This window comes from Pristiophorus japonicus, unplaced genomic scaffold, assembly GCF_044704955.1.
Source record: "Pristiophorus japonicus isolate sPriJap1 unplaced genomic scaffold, sPriJap1.hap1 HAP1_SCAFFOLD_3607, whole genome shotgun sequence".
Classification (NCBI taxonomy): Eukaryota; Metazoa; Chordata; class Chondrichthyes; family Pristiophoridae; genus Pristiophorus; species Pristiophorus japonicus.
In genome coordinates, this window is record NW_027253443.1 from 1 (window position 1) to 15494 (window position 15494).

Sequence of the window (15494 nt, forward strand, 5' to 3'; positions counted from 1 at the left end):
TTATGCGCAAAATATCGGTCGTTTCCCTCTCAACTTTCTCTTCTCCCAGATCACATTTTGCACATTGTAGGTGATGGACAATCTCAAGAGAGAACATGCAGAGGTTCGAATCAGGGCTGATGAGCAGTTTATACTTTCAATGGAGATGTCTCTATAGCCATCGCATCTTTTTCTATTATAAGGCAGTGGAAAGCAGCAAGCCAGTGTAAAAGAGTGGAGATACAAGGTTGGATGAATAATAGAAGTTTACTAAAGCAGAGATATCACATCTTTCACACATCAGATGTGTGATGTAGACTCTATGATAGGGTACTTGGAATTGCACATAATTCCATGGCAAGAACTCGCTCGATGAACTGAATAGCCTTTTATCATCCCATGTTATTCTTTGACCTGTCCAATTTTCTCCCTTCCTAAAGGCATTCAGTGCAGCTTCATGGCTGCTGGCAGGTATTCAGCAGATCACCCAAGTGGCCACTTGATCACAGAGAAACTGAGCAGTCCATTCATTTACTCACGAGGTTAGTCACATTGTTTTCAATGCTTGCAATAGACCGAAGGTTTCGTTCTTCAGTGTTCCGCCCTATCTGTGGCTGTGCCAATGGTTGGTGGAGACTGCACTCAATAAATGGATGAGTTGGTCACTCTCCTACCTTCAGTGGTCGGTTGCGGAATGTGCTCTAGTTGCAGATCGGTGAGAGCCGGAGGAAAGTGTGGCCCCATGTTGGCCAGTTTGCATAACGTTTCCTGTTCATTGCGCCCTACTTTATAAATTGTGCAATGATATGTTTTGCTATTAAACAGGATTATCCATTTATGGAGTGCAGTCTCGACCAACCATTGGCACAGCATTCTGAAGAACGAAAGCTTGGGGCTACTGCAAGCATTGAAAACAGACATGAAGTGGGTTCCCAAGTCTGCTTCTTTAAGAGTAAGGAACCAATTTACACAACAGTCTTTCTTGCGGTCCCTTGGACAATCAACCACAGAGATTTTACATAGAAAGTAGGTGCAGGAGTAGGCCATTCGGCCCTTCGACCCTGCACCACCATTCAATATGATCATGGCTGATCATGCAACTTCAGTACCCCATTCCTGCTTTCTCTCCATACCCCTTGATCCTTTTAGCCGTAAGGCCCATAACTAACTCCCTTTTGAATATATCTAACAAACTAGCCTCAACAACTTTCTGTGGTAGAGAATTCCACAGGTTCACAACTCAGTGAAGAAGTTTCTCCTCATCTTGGTCCTAAATGGCTTATCCCTTATCCTTAGACTGTGACCCCTGGTTCTGGACTTCCCCAACATCAGGAACATTCTTCCTGCATCTAACCTGTCCAATCCAGAATGTTAAGGGATCTTTGCTTGGTGCAGGCTACAGACAACATGGACAGAGCAGCAATTTTATACAAAGAGGTTGCTGTTAATACTGAAGTTCAAACAGAATTGACTAGTCTAAATCAAGGAAATTAGATTATAGATACGTATCGAGAAGGCAAATTCAATTCCGCAAGTTTACATGCATTAAGGATTGAGTGGTGAAATTCCCAGCACAGACTTCCGGTTTTGTCCATTTTAGGGCGAATGTACTCAGGACAGTGGGTCTAGAGAGAAGGAGGAACTGAAGGATATCCTTATTAGGCGGGAAATTGTGTTAGGGAAATTGATGGGATTGAAAGCCGATAAATCCCCAGGGTCTGATAGTCTGCATCCCAGAGTACCTAAGGAAGTGGCCCAAGAAATAGTGGACGCATTGGTGATCATTTCCCAACAGTCTATCAACTCTGGATCAGTTCCTATGGACTGGAGGGTCGCTAATGTACCACCACTTTTAAAAAAGGGAGAGAAACCGGATAATTATAGACCGGTTAGCCTGGCATGCAGGTACAGCAGGGGTTAAGAAAGCAAATGGCATGTTGGCCTTCATAGCAAGGGGATTTGAGTACAGGGGCAGGGAGGTGTTGCTACAGTTGTACAGGGCCTTGGTGAGGCCACACCTGGAGTATTGTGTACAGTTTTGGTCTCCTAACTTGAGGAAGGACATTCTTGCTATTGAGGGAGTGCAGCGAAGATTCACCAGACTGATTCCCGGGATGGTGGGACTGACCTATCAAGAAAGACTGGATCAACTGGGCTTGTATTCACTGGAGTTCAGAAGAATGAGAGGGGACCTCATAGAAACGTTTAAAATTCTGACGGGTTTAGACAGGTTAGATGCAGGAAGAATGTTCCCGATGTTGGGGAAGTCCAGAACCAGGGGTCACAGTCTAAGGATAAGGGGTAAGCCATTTAGGACCGAGATGAGGAGAAACTTCTTCACCCAGAGTGGTGAACCTGTGGAATTCTCTACCACAGAAAGTAGTTGAGGCCAATTCACTAAATATATTCAAAAGGGAGTTAGATGAAGTCCTTACTATTAGGGGGATCAAGGGGTATGGCGAGAAAGCAGGAAGGGGGTACTGAAGTTGCATGTTCAGCCATGAACTCATTGAATGGCGGTGCAGGCTAGAAGGGCTGAATGGCCTACTCCTGCACCTAATTTTTCTGTTTCTACATCAGTAGTGGGGAAAATGTTGGAATCAATCATTAAGGATGAAATAGCAGCGCATTTGGAAAGCAGCGACAGGATCGGACCAAGTCAGCATGGATTTATGAAAGGGAAATCATGCTCGACGAATCTTCTGGAATTTTTTTTTTTTTTTTGAGGACGTAACTAGCAGAGTGGACAAGGGAGAACCAGTGGATGTGGTGTATTTGGACTTTCAAAAGGCTTTTGACAAGGTCCCGCACAAGAGATTGGTGTGCAAAATCAAAGCGCATAGTATTAGGGGTAATATACTGACGTGGATCGAGAACTGGTTGGCAGACAGGAAGCAAAGAGTCGGGATAAACGGGTTATTTTCAGAATGGCAGGCAGTACTAGTGGAGTGCCGCAGGGACCCCAGCTCTTTACAATATACATTAATGATTTGAATGAAAAAATTGTGTAATATCTCCAAGTTTGCAGATGACACTAAACTGGGTAGTGGTGAGCTGTGAGGAGGCTGCAGGGTGACTTGGCTAGGTTAGGTGAGTGGGCAAATGCATGGCAGATGCAGTATAATGTGGATAAATGTGAGGGTATCCATTTCGGAGGCAAAAACACGAAGGCAGATTATCTGAATGGCGGCAGATTAGGAAAAGGGGAGGTGCAACGAGACCTGGGTGTCATGGTTCATCAGTCACTGAAAGTGGGCATGCAGGTACAGTAGGCAGTAAAGGTGGTAAATGGTACGTTGGTCTTCATAGCTAGGGGATTTGAGTATAGGAGCAGGGAGGTCTTACTGCAGTTGTACAGGGCCTCAGTGAGGCCTCACTTGGAATATTGTGTTCAGTTTTGGTCTCCTAGTCTGAGGAAGGACGTTCTTGCTATTGAGGGAGTGCAAAGGTTCACCAGACTGATTCCAGGGTGGCTGGACTGTCATATGACGAGAGACTGGATCAACTGGGCCTTTATTTACTGGAGTTTAGAAGGAGGAGAGGGGATCTCATAGAAATGAATAAGATTCTGACGGGACTGGACAGGTTAGATATGGGAAGAATGTTCCTGATGTTGGGGAAGTCCAGAACCAGGGGACATAGCCTTAGGATAAGGGGTAGCCCATTTAGGACTGAGGTGAGGAGAAACTTCTTCACTCAGAGTTGTTAACCTGTGGAATTCCCTGCCGCAGAGAGTTGTTGATGCCAGTTCATTGGATAGATTCAAGAGGGAGTTAGATATGGCCCTTATGGCTAAGGGGATCAAGGGGTATGGAGAGAAAGCAGGAAAGGGGTACTGAAGGAATGATCAGCCATGATCTTATTGAATGGCGGTGCAGGCTCGAAGGGCCGAATGGCCTACTCCTGCACTATTTTCTATGTTTCTTTGTTTCGATAAGGAGCAATGTTCCCTCAAAGTTTATTGGTACCGGTGTGGCCCCTTCAAAATATCGCGTACACGCTGTTTTTGTCTTGAACAGCCGGCTGCGCGAGTTCCTGGGAGCGCTGTGCGACCGTGCAGCTCACAGGGAACGTTGACAAGGAGCGCACACAAACTGCAAGGAGCAATAACCTCTCGAGGGCCACGGGCCCCTACACTTCACCGCTTGCTCAAAAGCAGCTGTCTGCTCCCACCCAGAATGGTCGCAGGAAGCCGCTTTCAAGCAGTTTTCTGCGACTAGGACAGTGGATGAGACAGAAGAAATCTTCCCAGCAAATGTGCTCTGCTATCAGCAGAAAATACAGACAGTTTCAGTATAGTTTACAAGAATAATAATAGTTAGCATTCAAATAGGAAGGACCTATTTCCCTTAGCAGAGAGGTCAACAACCAGGGGGTATAGATTTAAAGTGATTGGTAGGAGGTTTACAAAGGATTTAAGGGGAATTGTTTTCAGCCAAAGGGTGGTGAGGGTCTGGAACTTACTGCTTGAAAGGTGGTAGATGCAAGAAACCTTCCCCACATTTAAAAAATACTTGGACATGCGCTTGAAGTGCCGTCACCTACAAGGATACGGACCGAGAGCTGGAAAGTGGGAGGGCTGGATAGCTCGTCAGCCGGCACGGACACGATGGGCCGAATGGCCTCCTTCCATGCTGTAAATTTCTATCATTCTATGAAATCTCATAACCCAGCGTGACCCATACACGATGACTTCATTTTTAAAAACCACAAGATGGCGTAATTTTGAGTACGGGGCAGTCAGAGTATACTAATACTTGCCTTTGCAGCAGCACTTACAGCAGCAGTTGCTGCCATGTTTAGTCCTCTCCGCCCAAAGTTCACCATGGTTTCATAGCTACGCTCTTTGGCCTGAATGATGTAGCAATCAATTTCCTATGAGGGAAGATACAAAATAAAATGTAAAGCAGCAGCTGCCTCATAGGCAAATTTTTTGTTGTTGTTGAGGTATAGACCCTTAAACTGAAACACAACTTCACCTCTCTCCATGGTAACCGACTTGTGTATCTTCAGTAGTTCAGACTTCTAGCAGTGTATTTAATATAAAGCATCTTTTTCTGCATGGTGATTAGATAGCTTGCCCCACATACATTTAGGCTGCTCAATATCAGAAAAATTGAAGGCCAACAATCTCTTCTAAAATACAATAATTTAATGTGTTTGTCGTTGAAATGAGAGGGGACTGCGTGTGTTTAAAAATTAAAAAGTGCATTGCTGCTTCAGCCAGCAATAGTCCCAAGTCAGATGCATTGGAAGTGATGAGTTACACAATTTACAGGCCCTCATCCACCAAACTGGTTTCCAACTCATTTAAAAATGCCACACTCATTCTGACTTGACACTTGGCTGCTTTGATTTAAAAATTCTTCTTTCCTTGCACTTCTTTGTTTCAGAACTGAATCCAGTTTAGAGGTTAAGGAGTTAACAAGGAAGTCTTACTACAATTGTACAGGGCTTTGGAGAGTCCAAACCTGGAGTACTGTGCACAGTTTTGGTCTCCTTATCTGAGGAAGGACATACTTGCCTTAAAGGCGGTGTAACAAAGATTCACTAGATTGATCCCTGGGATGAGAGGGTTGTCCTATGAGAGATTGAGTAGAATGGGCCGAAACTCTCTGGAGTTTAGATGAAAGGTGATCACTGTTGTACGGTCAGAAATGCAGCAGCCAACTTGCACACAGCAAGGTCCCACAAACAGTGGCCCCCGGCCTGCAAGCACCATTGGAGCAGGCCGGGGAGCAGAGGGAGCAGTGTGGCAGCATACCACTCTAGGGAGCAGCACGTGCTGGAGCAGGAGAGCAACAGCAGTGAAGAGGGACGTCACTAAGATCCAGGTCAGTGAGCAGGTACAGCAGGAGCGGCGAGGTCGGGGAAAAGGAACGGCGAGAGACTGTAGAGGGATGCGAGAGGAGATCTCATAGAAACATATAAATTCTGACGGGACTGGACAGGTTAGAATGTTCCCGATGTTGGGGAAGTCCAGAACCAGGCGTCACAGTCTAAGGATAAGGGGTAAGCCATTTAGGACCGAGATGAGGAGAAACTTTTTCACCCAGAGAGTGGTGAACCTGTGGAATTCTCTAACACAGAAAGTTGTTGAGTCCAGTTCGTTGGATATATTCAAGAGGGAGTTAGATGTGGCCCTTACGGCTAAGGGGATCAGGGGGTCTGGAGAGAAGGCGGGAGTGGGGTACTGAAGTTGCAAGATCAGCCATGATCATATTGAATGGTAGTGCAGGCTCGAAGGGCCGAATGGCCTGCTCCTGCACTATTTTCTATGTTTCTATTGAAACGCAAGAGTCTGAGGCGGATTGACAGGGTAGATGTGGAGAGGCTGTGTCCTCTGGCTGGTGAGTGTAGAACTAGGGGTCATAGTCTCAGGATAAGGGGTCGGCCATTTCGGACTGAGATGAGGAAGAACGTCTTCTTGGAGTTGAGGTCGAAGATCAGCCATGATCTTACTGAATAGCAGAGCAGGCTCGAAGGGCTATATGACCTATTCTTACTCCTAATTCTTGTTATGACACAGTCAGACTCAGCTGAGTACTTTCTTGTCCTTTTCCCCTCAGCAAAGCAAATTCAATCGAACCTGCTGTGTGGCTGAGTTGGTAACACTGCCAGAGGTTGTGGGCTCAAAACCCACATTAGGGTCTGAAGCCTGAATCTAGGCCGACACTCCAATGCAGCATAGAGGGAGGACTGCAGAATCAGAGGTTCTGTTTTTCAGACTAGAGCCTTGACCCGATTTCTCAGGTGGACATAAAAGATACCACAGAACCATTTGAAGAACAAGGAGTTCCTCTGGCATCCAGTCCACCATTTCTCCCTAAACCAATACCACCAAAGTTTAATAGTTGGTCATTAATTTACTAGTTATGAGACTTGCTGCTGCAATATATGACTACACTTCAGAAAAGGGTGCAATATATATCTAATTTCTTTGTTGCCATGGCACGCCCAAAAGAGGAAACGCATCAGGGGACTGATTATAGAAGTGGCCGTGCTCTGCGACAACTATCCATTAATACCAGGCACTCAATACAGCAATATTATCGAGGATTTTAGCACAAGATTGCAATTCGGTTTTCAAGTTTTCTTCGGTTACACTAGATTTCATATTTCTGGTTGTTAGCTTGCTACTTCTGTTGGCAAACGCATATGCACGAACAGTGGGAGGGTCAGGATTGGGCGTGGCTGTGATGCCTACAGTCTAGTAGCCTACCGACACCCTGCTAGTATCACAATTGAAGTGTGGCCACTTGTGTGAAGTACCGGAGGCAAGTACAGGCCCACGGAAAAATTCTCCAGCAAGAAGATGATTGGTGTCTCAGGAGTGAGAATTTTTTTTTGAAGAAAATAAAAATGAGGACAAGAAAGGAAACAGTTAACTTAACTTCCAACTGAAATTTTGAACATTTTGGCGCAGTTGGGTAGATGCTGTTACCAGAAAAATCTAATGACCTTTTAAGCAGTTAGCATTTTGAGACAACTTACTAATTCTGGCCTCCACCTAATCGTGTTGCAGGTCAATCTCTTTAAAATTGGTCAGCTCTTCGTAGTCTTAAGCCCAATCAAAAATGTTTGATTTGGGTGTACTGATTTATCTTTAGATACGACTTCAATCGGAAATAAAAAATATTTACTTGGTCACAATCTGCTTTCCTTAACCATACATTCAGATAAACAAGTTCAGCACTAAAATACAACAGAAAATAACATTTCCCACACTCAGTAAAAGGCACCCGTAAACACTAAGAGTAGTATCATTCCAACAGCCAAGGCAAGCAAGAGAGTGGGCAGCTGAGGGATAGATGATAAGTTAAAACTGTATTGCAGCTTTGATCAGACCCCATCTGGGTTAACTGGTGCAGTTCTGATCATCTAATCATAGGAATTATGCTGCTCGAATAAATAAATGTTTTTGCCACTTTTGAAAGCTAAAATTCTCACACTCTGTTTAATATTTTGAGTGGCATACTACGATTTTTAAACTTTAGTTTTATGGATTTTATAGTAATCAAGGTGCTTTGCTAAATGGAATGGAACACTTTCCATTACACATGCCCCCAAACTTAGATATTTCAATACAGTTTAGTCATGAATGACTGGGAACAAGTACAAAGTGCACCTGAAGTACAGGTTGCTGAGTGCACCCAATGTTGAGTGGCCATTATCACAATTCTTCATGACTCCAAATGCAGCTTTGGACATCTGCAGTGAGGGACCTGGTGACAGGACTGCAAAATTCCAGCTTAGGCAAAGTTAAAAGGGACTAGAACAGAGATGCGGCAGAAAGGGAGCTAAAAAATATTTCGGAAAGGCTTAAAAAGGCACGTCAACTCACAGGTTCCCCAAGGCTGAAGGGGATAAATGGTAATATTTTAAATGCGAAAATAATGTCAGAGGACACCTGGTGTGGGAGTACCAAAATTTCAGGGGTATGGTACTATAGTGGTTATGTTACTGGACTAATAATCCAAAAGGCCTGCACTAATAATCCAGAGACGCAAATTCAAATCCCACCACGTCAGTAGGGAATTAAAATTCAGTTAAAGGTATCTAGAATTACAAAGCTAGCATCAGTAATGGTGATCATGAAATGACCGGATCATTAAAAATACACCTGCTTCACTAATGTCCTTCAGGGAAGGAAATCTGCCATCCTTACCCGGTCTGGCCCACATGTGACTCCAATGTACACAGCAATGTGGTTGACTCTTAACTGCCCCTCTGAAATGGTCTAGCACGCCACCCAGTTGTACCAAACTGCTACAACAAAGTCAGCACTGTGGGAGCACCTTCACCAAACGGACTGCAGCGGTTCAAGGCGGTGGCTCACCACCTTGTCAAAGGCAATTAGGGATGGGCAATAAATGCTAGCGATGCCCACATCCAGTGAATGAATTTGTTTTTAAAAATGGAGTTTGCAGCCCAGTAGCCAAACCCATTTGATGGAGTGTCTGCTACCCTGCAGCAAGAAACCAATGGGGAACATATGTCCATTTCAAGCAATCCCAGGTCAAGTACAGCATGGGTCAAATGCAGAGGATAGCTCCTTCTACTCTACCTAGTCAAACAATCACATGTCAAAACGACTTCTTAAAAAAATACTATTGTAAACACAGTTCTTTTCACTCGTACCTGAACTAGCAAACACTTTAAAAGCCATTTAACTGCTGCTGTGTTACCTATTGTTTAAATGATTGATAAGCTTATAAAAATTCTTCAGCAGAAACTTTTCATGAAAGCACAATAGGTTATTGAATACTGCAGCCTGGAGAGATGCAATTTCTTTTACCTTCTCTTTAGAAGAAAGCGTGGGATGAATGAACTTCCTGTAAATCACGCTGGCACCCTTAGTGTATGGAGACAAAAGCCAGATAACAAATGCAACCTTGATTTCATAATAGAATGGGAACCTGCAGATTAGAGAGAATTTCTCAGTCAGTCACCAAATAACAAATACAGGAGTACTGCAACTGTACAAACACACTCTAGTCTCCCACTACAACTGCATAAGGAGAGGGGTCTGATCAGGATTAATTAGCTGGAGGAATATTACCGTACTTAGAATCTCCTGCAACTTGTACATATTCACACACACACACACACACACACACACACAAATTGCTGTGTTCAGGATTCACCTTATTTACTGACAGCCACACTGCAATAACTGTATAGCTTTTGTGCAATGTGCAATTGCTTACACATCAGACAGGAGGTAAGAAAGGGTGTGAGAGAGAAGATTCTGTACAATCCAGTAATGTCAACATTCACATTGCTGGCCTCCTGCCTGGGCAGCAAGACAAATAAAGTAGCACTGACATTGATCATTTTTCCTTCAGTGGCAGCAGGCCTTTGCCTCTTTTTTTAAAAAAAAAGGTAGGAATCAATCCCATCTGAGACAGGCAACACTGATATGCTTGGTGCCTGCCCACCTACTCTGGAATTAATCCATGTGCTGTTTACTGTTTACCTCCCACCATCTTATTGAAGCCAGTTTGATACGTTGCCCACCTACAGCATAAAATAAATGTTAAGATTAGCTTGATTTCAAACTCCAAGACAGCTTGCTTTACAATCACAACAAACCGCAGCACTGAGATGAAAGCTCTCTCTCTGTTCCCCACCAGCTCCACTCCTACCCACACATTATTTCCTTAATCCCTCACTCTTCAGCAAATCGCTATTAAAGAAGGTGCATTAATCTCTCAAGTCACCTACCTTCGATATGTCAGAGATGGTTTACAACTTACCAAGAAATAAATATGTCTGTGAAGGTTTCTATGGTAGTGAAGATTGCAAACACGATCCAATACATCATCCATCTGACCTATGGAGAAATCAGATGCGCACTGACTTAGCTGCAGTGTGACCAGAACACAAGACTCAAACACACAGCCCAGAGTCCAACTCATTACTGTCCTGAATTGCATGGTTACAACAGGGAACTGGAAATCAGGAGACAAGCAAACAACTTTGGAGGAAGAGGTTTTCGTAGAAGGGGAACACAGATGTCAATCATGCTCCACCTCCAAATGAAGTGAAGTACAAATTATAATTTAGTGCTGTAATGAGATGAACACACTCCCTCTCCACCCCGCCCAAAATGCAGGTCAACAAAATATACAAAATAGCCAAATTTTGCAGCAAGCGCCATTAGTTGAGCTCATATGAAAAATGGCTCTGGACCAGATATCAGAGGGCAATAATTATTGAACCCCAGCAACAGCCAGCACCTTCCAGGGTGGGGTGAAATTGGAAACAAAGTTGAACTTTAAAAGTATCCAAGGGTTGCAGTTTTCATTTCATTTCCTTCCAATAGTTACAAGGATTTTTTTTTCAGAAAAGGTTCCATTATTCATCAAGCAATCATACACCTTAAATGTATATCTACTGCTACACCACAGCTCTCAGCAACAACTTTAGTGCCTTTAACATAGGTGAAACTTCCCAAGCTTCACAGGAGTATTAGGAGATTTAAAAAATTTTATACTGAGCCGCACAAGGAGAAATGAGGGCAGATGACCAAAAACTTGGTCAAGAGGTAGGTTTTAAGGGGTGACTTGGAGGAAAGAGAGGTCGAGAGGCAGAGAGGTTTAGGGAGGGAGTTCCAGAGCTGAGGGCCTAGGCAACAGAAGGCAAGACCAGCAATGGTTGAGCGATTATAATCAGGGATGCTCAAGCGGGCAGAATTGGAGGACCGCAGACATCGCGGGGGGAGGGTGGGGGCTGAAGAAGATTGCAGAGATAGGAAGGGTGAAGCCATGGAGGGATTTGAAATCAAGGATGAGAATTTTGAAATCGAGGCATTGCTTAACCATAGTACCAAACTTGCCAACATGCTCAAGTGCCTATTTCCACCAGCCAAAAAGACTATGGAAGGCAGACCTGAATAGTGCCAGGACTTGTGTGGAGTTAGCCGATTTCAGCCTGGGCAGCAGTTGAGGCTTTGCAACGGGCCTCTGAACTCTTTGGTAATGAGGGTGGGTGAGAAAGAGAACATGGCTAGCCAGGGAACCCCTACACACATGAACATGGGGAGAGGACAGCATCAGGCTTTGTGGAGATTTCTTAAATTGAAGCGATAAATTCACTGTCACGTGAGGAGCACTGAAGACATCTGACAAAAGCCATCGGGCAGGAAGCATTGTTTAATCAACTCTGTTGACATTGTAAATGTCACTTAATACAGACAAAAAAAAGGAGTACATGAAAAAGTTCAATACCATTAAGACAAAATATTGGCAAACCTTTACTAAGGGAGAAGTGATTGGGTGCTGTGGATGTTGTTGACCATTTTATACCACATGGGGACTCATATGCTCAGTACTGTGACATCTTTAGGGAAGTCGCCCTCAGCCTTTTTCCCCCCAGACAAAAATGACCCACTGTACTGCAATATGGAGGTTGCCAGAATGAAAAATGCCAATTAATATTTCCCTTCATTTTAAACATGCTACAAAATTGCCAATGGGTATAAAACCAAATAAAAAATTATGGCAACCCAACATGTATATTTTAAAAATCATGCTTAGTAGTTTAAAATTCAAGCTTCAAATGATATTCAGACTTGCTAAATATTTAAAGAATATTTGTCTGCAACTGAAATTATTGCATAGTGCATTTACAGGGCACACAGGTGCAAATGAAGCAGTTATGTTTTGTTTTAGCTCCAAGAGTTCAACCTGTTTATGTTGTGGGGCAGGTTTCACAGTACTAAAAACACAACCCAGTGTGTGCATATAGAGCAACTGCTGAACCTCATGTTTGCAGCTTTCCACTTCCCAATCACTAAAGCTTGCCCAGTAATTGAAGAACATGTATAAGTCAGTATTGCAAAAACCATGTTATTTTAATGGTAGAGCCAGCTATGTCCTCCTTCACACCCCCAGCTCCTGCTATCCACTTCTCCTCGTCATCTCCTCCATTGCTCAGTAGCTGGACAAAATGGCAATCATTGACAGCCAGCTCCAGCTCTGAAACCTCTATTGGTGCAGGAGAAACAGCGCCATTAGAAGCAGCTTAGCCAGCTCAGTTATATTAAATAGCAACCACTGAAGTGGGAAAACTGGTTGGTAAAGAGTATATTAAAGACTGAAAACAGAAGAGCATGCTAGCATTTGGGCAAGAAAAATCTTGTGGATCATATAAAGCCTCTGAATCAGCCTTTGTTTTCACATACTGTCAGTAGGGCTTGCCAAAGAGATAATTAACAGCGATTCAATGACTCCCTTGCACTTCTGATTCAGATTGGCTCGGCTGTTAAAGTCAAGTGCGTGACTGTCACATGCTCTGATCCGGCTTGCTGGAGCACTTTGTTAACCCTATCGTACCATAATACAGGTTGCAATGGCATCTCACAAAAGGTGGGGGTGGGAGAGAGTGGAAGACAGACAATAAAAAAAAAAGTTTTCCCTTTGATGTTTCATTCCTTCCCCTCCCCTTTCATTCAAAGAACGCAATTCTGGAGTTTCCCCGTGCCTGCTACAACATTTCAAAATAAACGGTATGGTTTTTGAGTGTATGCACACAAGACATCAAAACAACACATTTGCCACTGGCCCAACAACTTTGTCCAACAGGAACATTTCAGGGAGGCTGTTCGGGAAGTGCCTCACCCAGGCTTGCCTGGAAGGTCTCAGCGAGGGCCGCCAGCAGGGTGGAACTCAAAGCTTCGAACTAGCTGACTGCTCAGATCCTCGGTGCAAGTTTGTGTTCCCAAGCAGCTAACTTCCACAGCAACGCACAATCATACTTTTATAGTCAAAGCCGAACGATTGAAGTCGAACTTAAAGAATGCTCACAAGGTCTGCACATCAGCAACTGCAACCCTTAAACTATGAAGAATCTTGCATAGCTTTAAAAATAGACTTTAAGGACTGCATAGTTAGACTGAGGAGGCCACAAATAAAACATAGCCATGGCGTGATAATCATACAGCACGGAAGGAGGATATTTCGTCCCATCGTGTCCGTGCTGGCCGACAGAGCTATCCAGTCTAATCCCAATTTCCAGCTCTTGGTCCGTAGCCTTGTAGGTTATGGCACTTCAAGTACTTTTTAAAATGTGATGAGGGTTTCTGCCTCTACCACTCTTTCAGGCACTGAGCTCCAAACCCCCACCACCCTCTGGGTGAAAGAATTTCCCCTCAACAGCCCCTCTAAACTGCCTACCAATTATTTTAAATCCATGCCCCCTGGTTATTTCCTCCGCTGAGGGAAATAGGTCCTTCCCATCCACTCTATCTAGACCCCTCAATTTTATGTACCTCAATTAGTTCTCCCCTCAGCCTCCTCTGTTCCAAAGAAAACAAGCCCAGCCTATCCAGTCTTTCCCGATAGCTAAAATTATCCAGTGCAGGCAACATCCTCGTAAATCTCCTCTGTACCCTCTCAAATGCAATCACATCTTTCCTGTAATGTGGTGACCAGAACTGCATGCAGTAATCTAGCTGTGGCCTAACTAGTGTTGTATACAGTTCAACCATAAACCTTCCTGTTCTTGTATTCTATGTTGTAGTGTTGTAGTTTCCTTTGTCGTATAAAATAAATTGGATGCTTTTTAACTTCCAGGAATATTTTAAGTACATCGTCACCCGCATACACACTGGGGAAGCATCTTGGGGGCAAAACAAAAAGTTATTTTCGACTAGCTGTCCCTTTAAGCTGCTTAATGATACAGCAGATTTACTACAACATTCCTCAGCTAATGATACTAGGACTAATGATAGCAGGGCAACAGGCTCGCTGCTGCACCTTATAATTGGAGTCTTGTTGCATTGAATATCACTGGCAACTACCTTCTTGTTCCTTACAGACAACGTCACACCAGCAAATGAAGTATGCAGTAAATGACTGGGAAAGCAAGCAATACACAGTTTGCAATGCACACTGCTATTTTAAAATTGCACACTGAACATGATGAATTACAGAAACAAGGTGCTACAATTGAAGACTCAATTACATGCTCAAACCTGCAGAGATCCCTCCACACAGCTGCCCTAAACTTTGGTAATTTAAAGCAGATTTGACACTGTAGTGTATTCTCATAACAGGAACCAGAACAGAATGGCCCAAAATTTACTGTGCCAGGCCAACAAATGGCACCCAACATTAGGCTTGCCTGTGCCCATTTAATTTCCATATTCTGCCCTGCAGGTTGCTGGACCCGAGATGAAAATGGCACGGCGCCTTCTATAGGGCATCTCGGATGGGAGTGAATAGGGCAAGCAGCTGTGTGACTCCTTAACCAAACAGACTGAAGGATTGTGAAATGAACAATGTAAGGTCTGGAACAAGGAAGTGTGGAAATTCAATGTCAAATCAGGTACAGAAAGAGAAAGAGGGAGAGAGGGAGGAAAAGAAAGATGGATTGATAAAGATAAGTACAGGAACTTCCCATCGCTCAATGCATCTGAATGGGGAAGCAGACAGCGAGATGCTGGAGCTCAAATTGCGGTCGGTGGTTTCCTGCCAGTGGATGTCGCCAACCTGTAAAAAAAAAAAATCGACGCACTTTCCTGGACTTGTCTTTCTCTCTCAATCCATCTTTCTTTTCCTCTCATGTGGCTCAATTTTGCCCAACGCCTTTACCTTAAGTGCGCCGATTGTGGCACTGGAAATGGCGCCGGAAAAAAGTCGCCCCATCCTGGCCGCTCTTTTGAGTCCCCGGAATCACAGCGTGGCGTGCATTGTGAAGTGGGGGGTGGAGCAACAGGCCAGCGCCGAAAACAGTGCCAACACCTGCGCGCATGCTCCTGCCCTCCCAGCATGTCCTGTGGGTTGTGAGCAGGACCTGATGCTTGCCGCACCCTATTCCCGGCCCGCACTGGCCGGCTGAGTTCCCGGGCGAGGTAGTACTTCAGTTTTATTTTTATTTATTGGTTGTGCTTGAGAGTTCTGATGGGTGGGGGGGGGGGGGGGGCGGGGGGGGGAGAAAGTGTTTTGATGTGGGGGGGGAAAAAAGAGGAGAACTTTAAAAAAAACTTGATTCTGGCATAAAGGTATGAC

General features: G+C 44.2%; 1 protein-coding gene across 1 annotated transcript; it reads right to left on the reverse strand.

Moving 5' to 3' along the window:
* Nucleotides 1-4740: 4740 nt before the first annotated feature.
* On the reverse strand, nucleotides 4741-10315 carry LOC139250264 (receptor expression-enhancing protein 1-like; the record flags this gene model as incomplete). Its single annotated transcript, XM_070872763.1, has 3 exons — nucleotides 4741-4854; nucleotides 9278-9398; nucleotides 10239-10315. Coding segments are annotated over 3 exons (312 nt in total), but the record flags the coding sequence as incomplete, so codon positions are not given.
* Between the last annotated feature and the right edge of the window lie 5179 nt (nucleotides 10316-15494).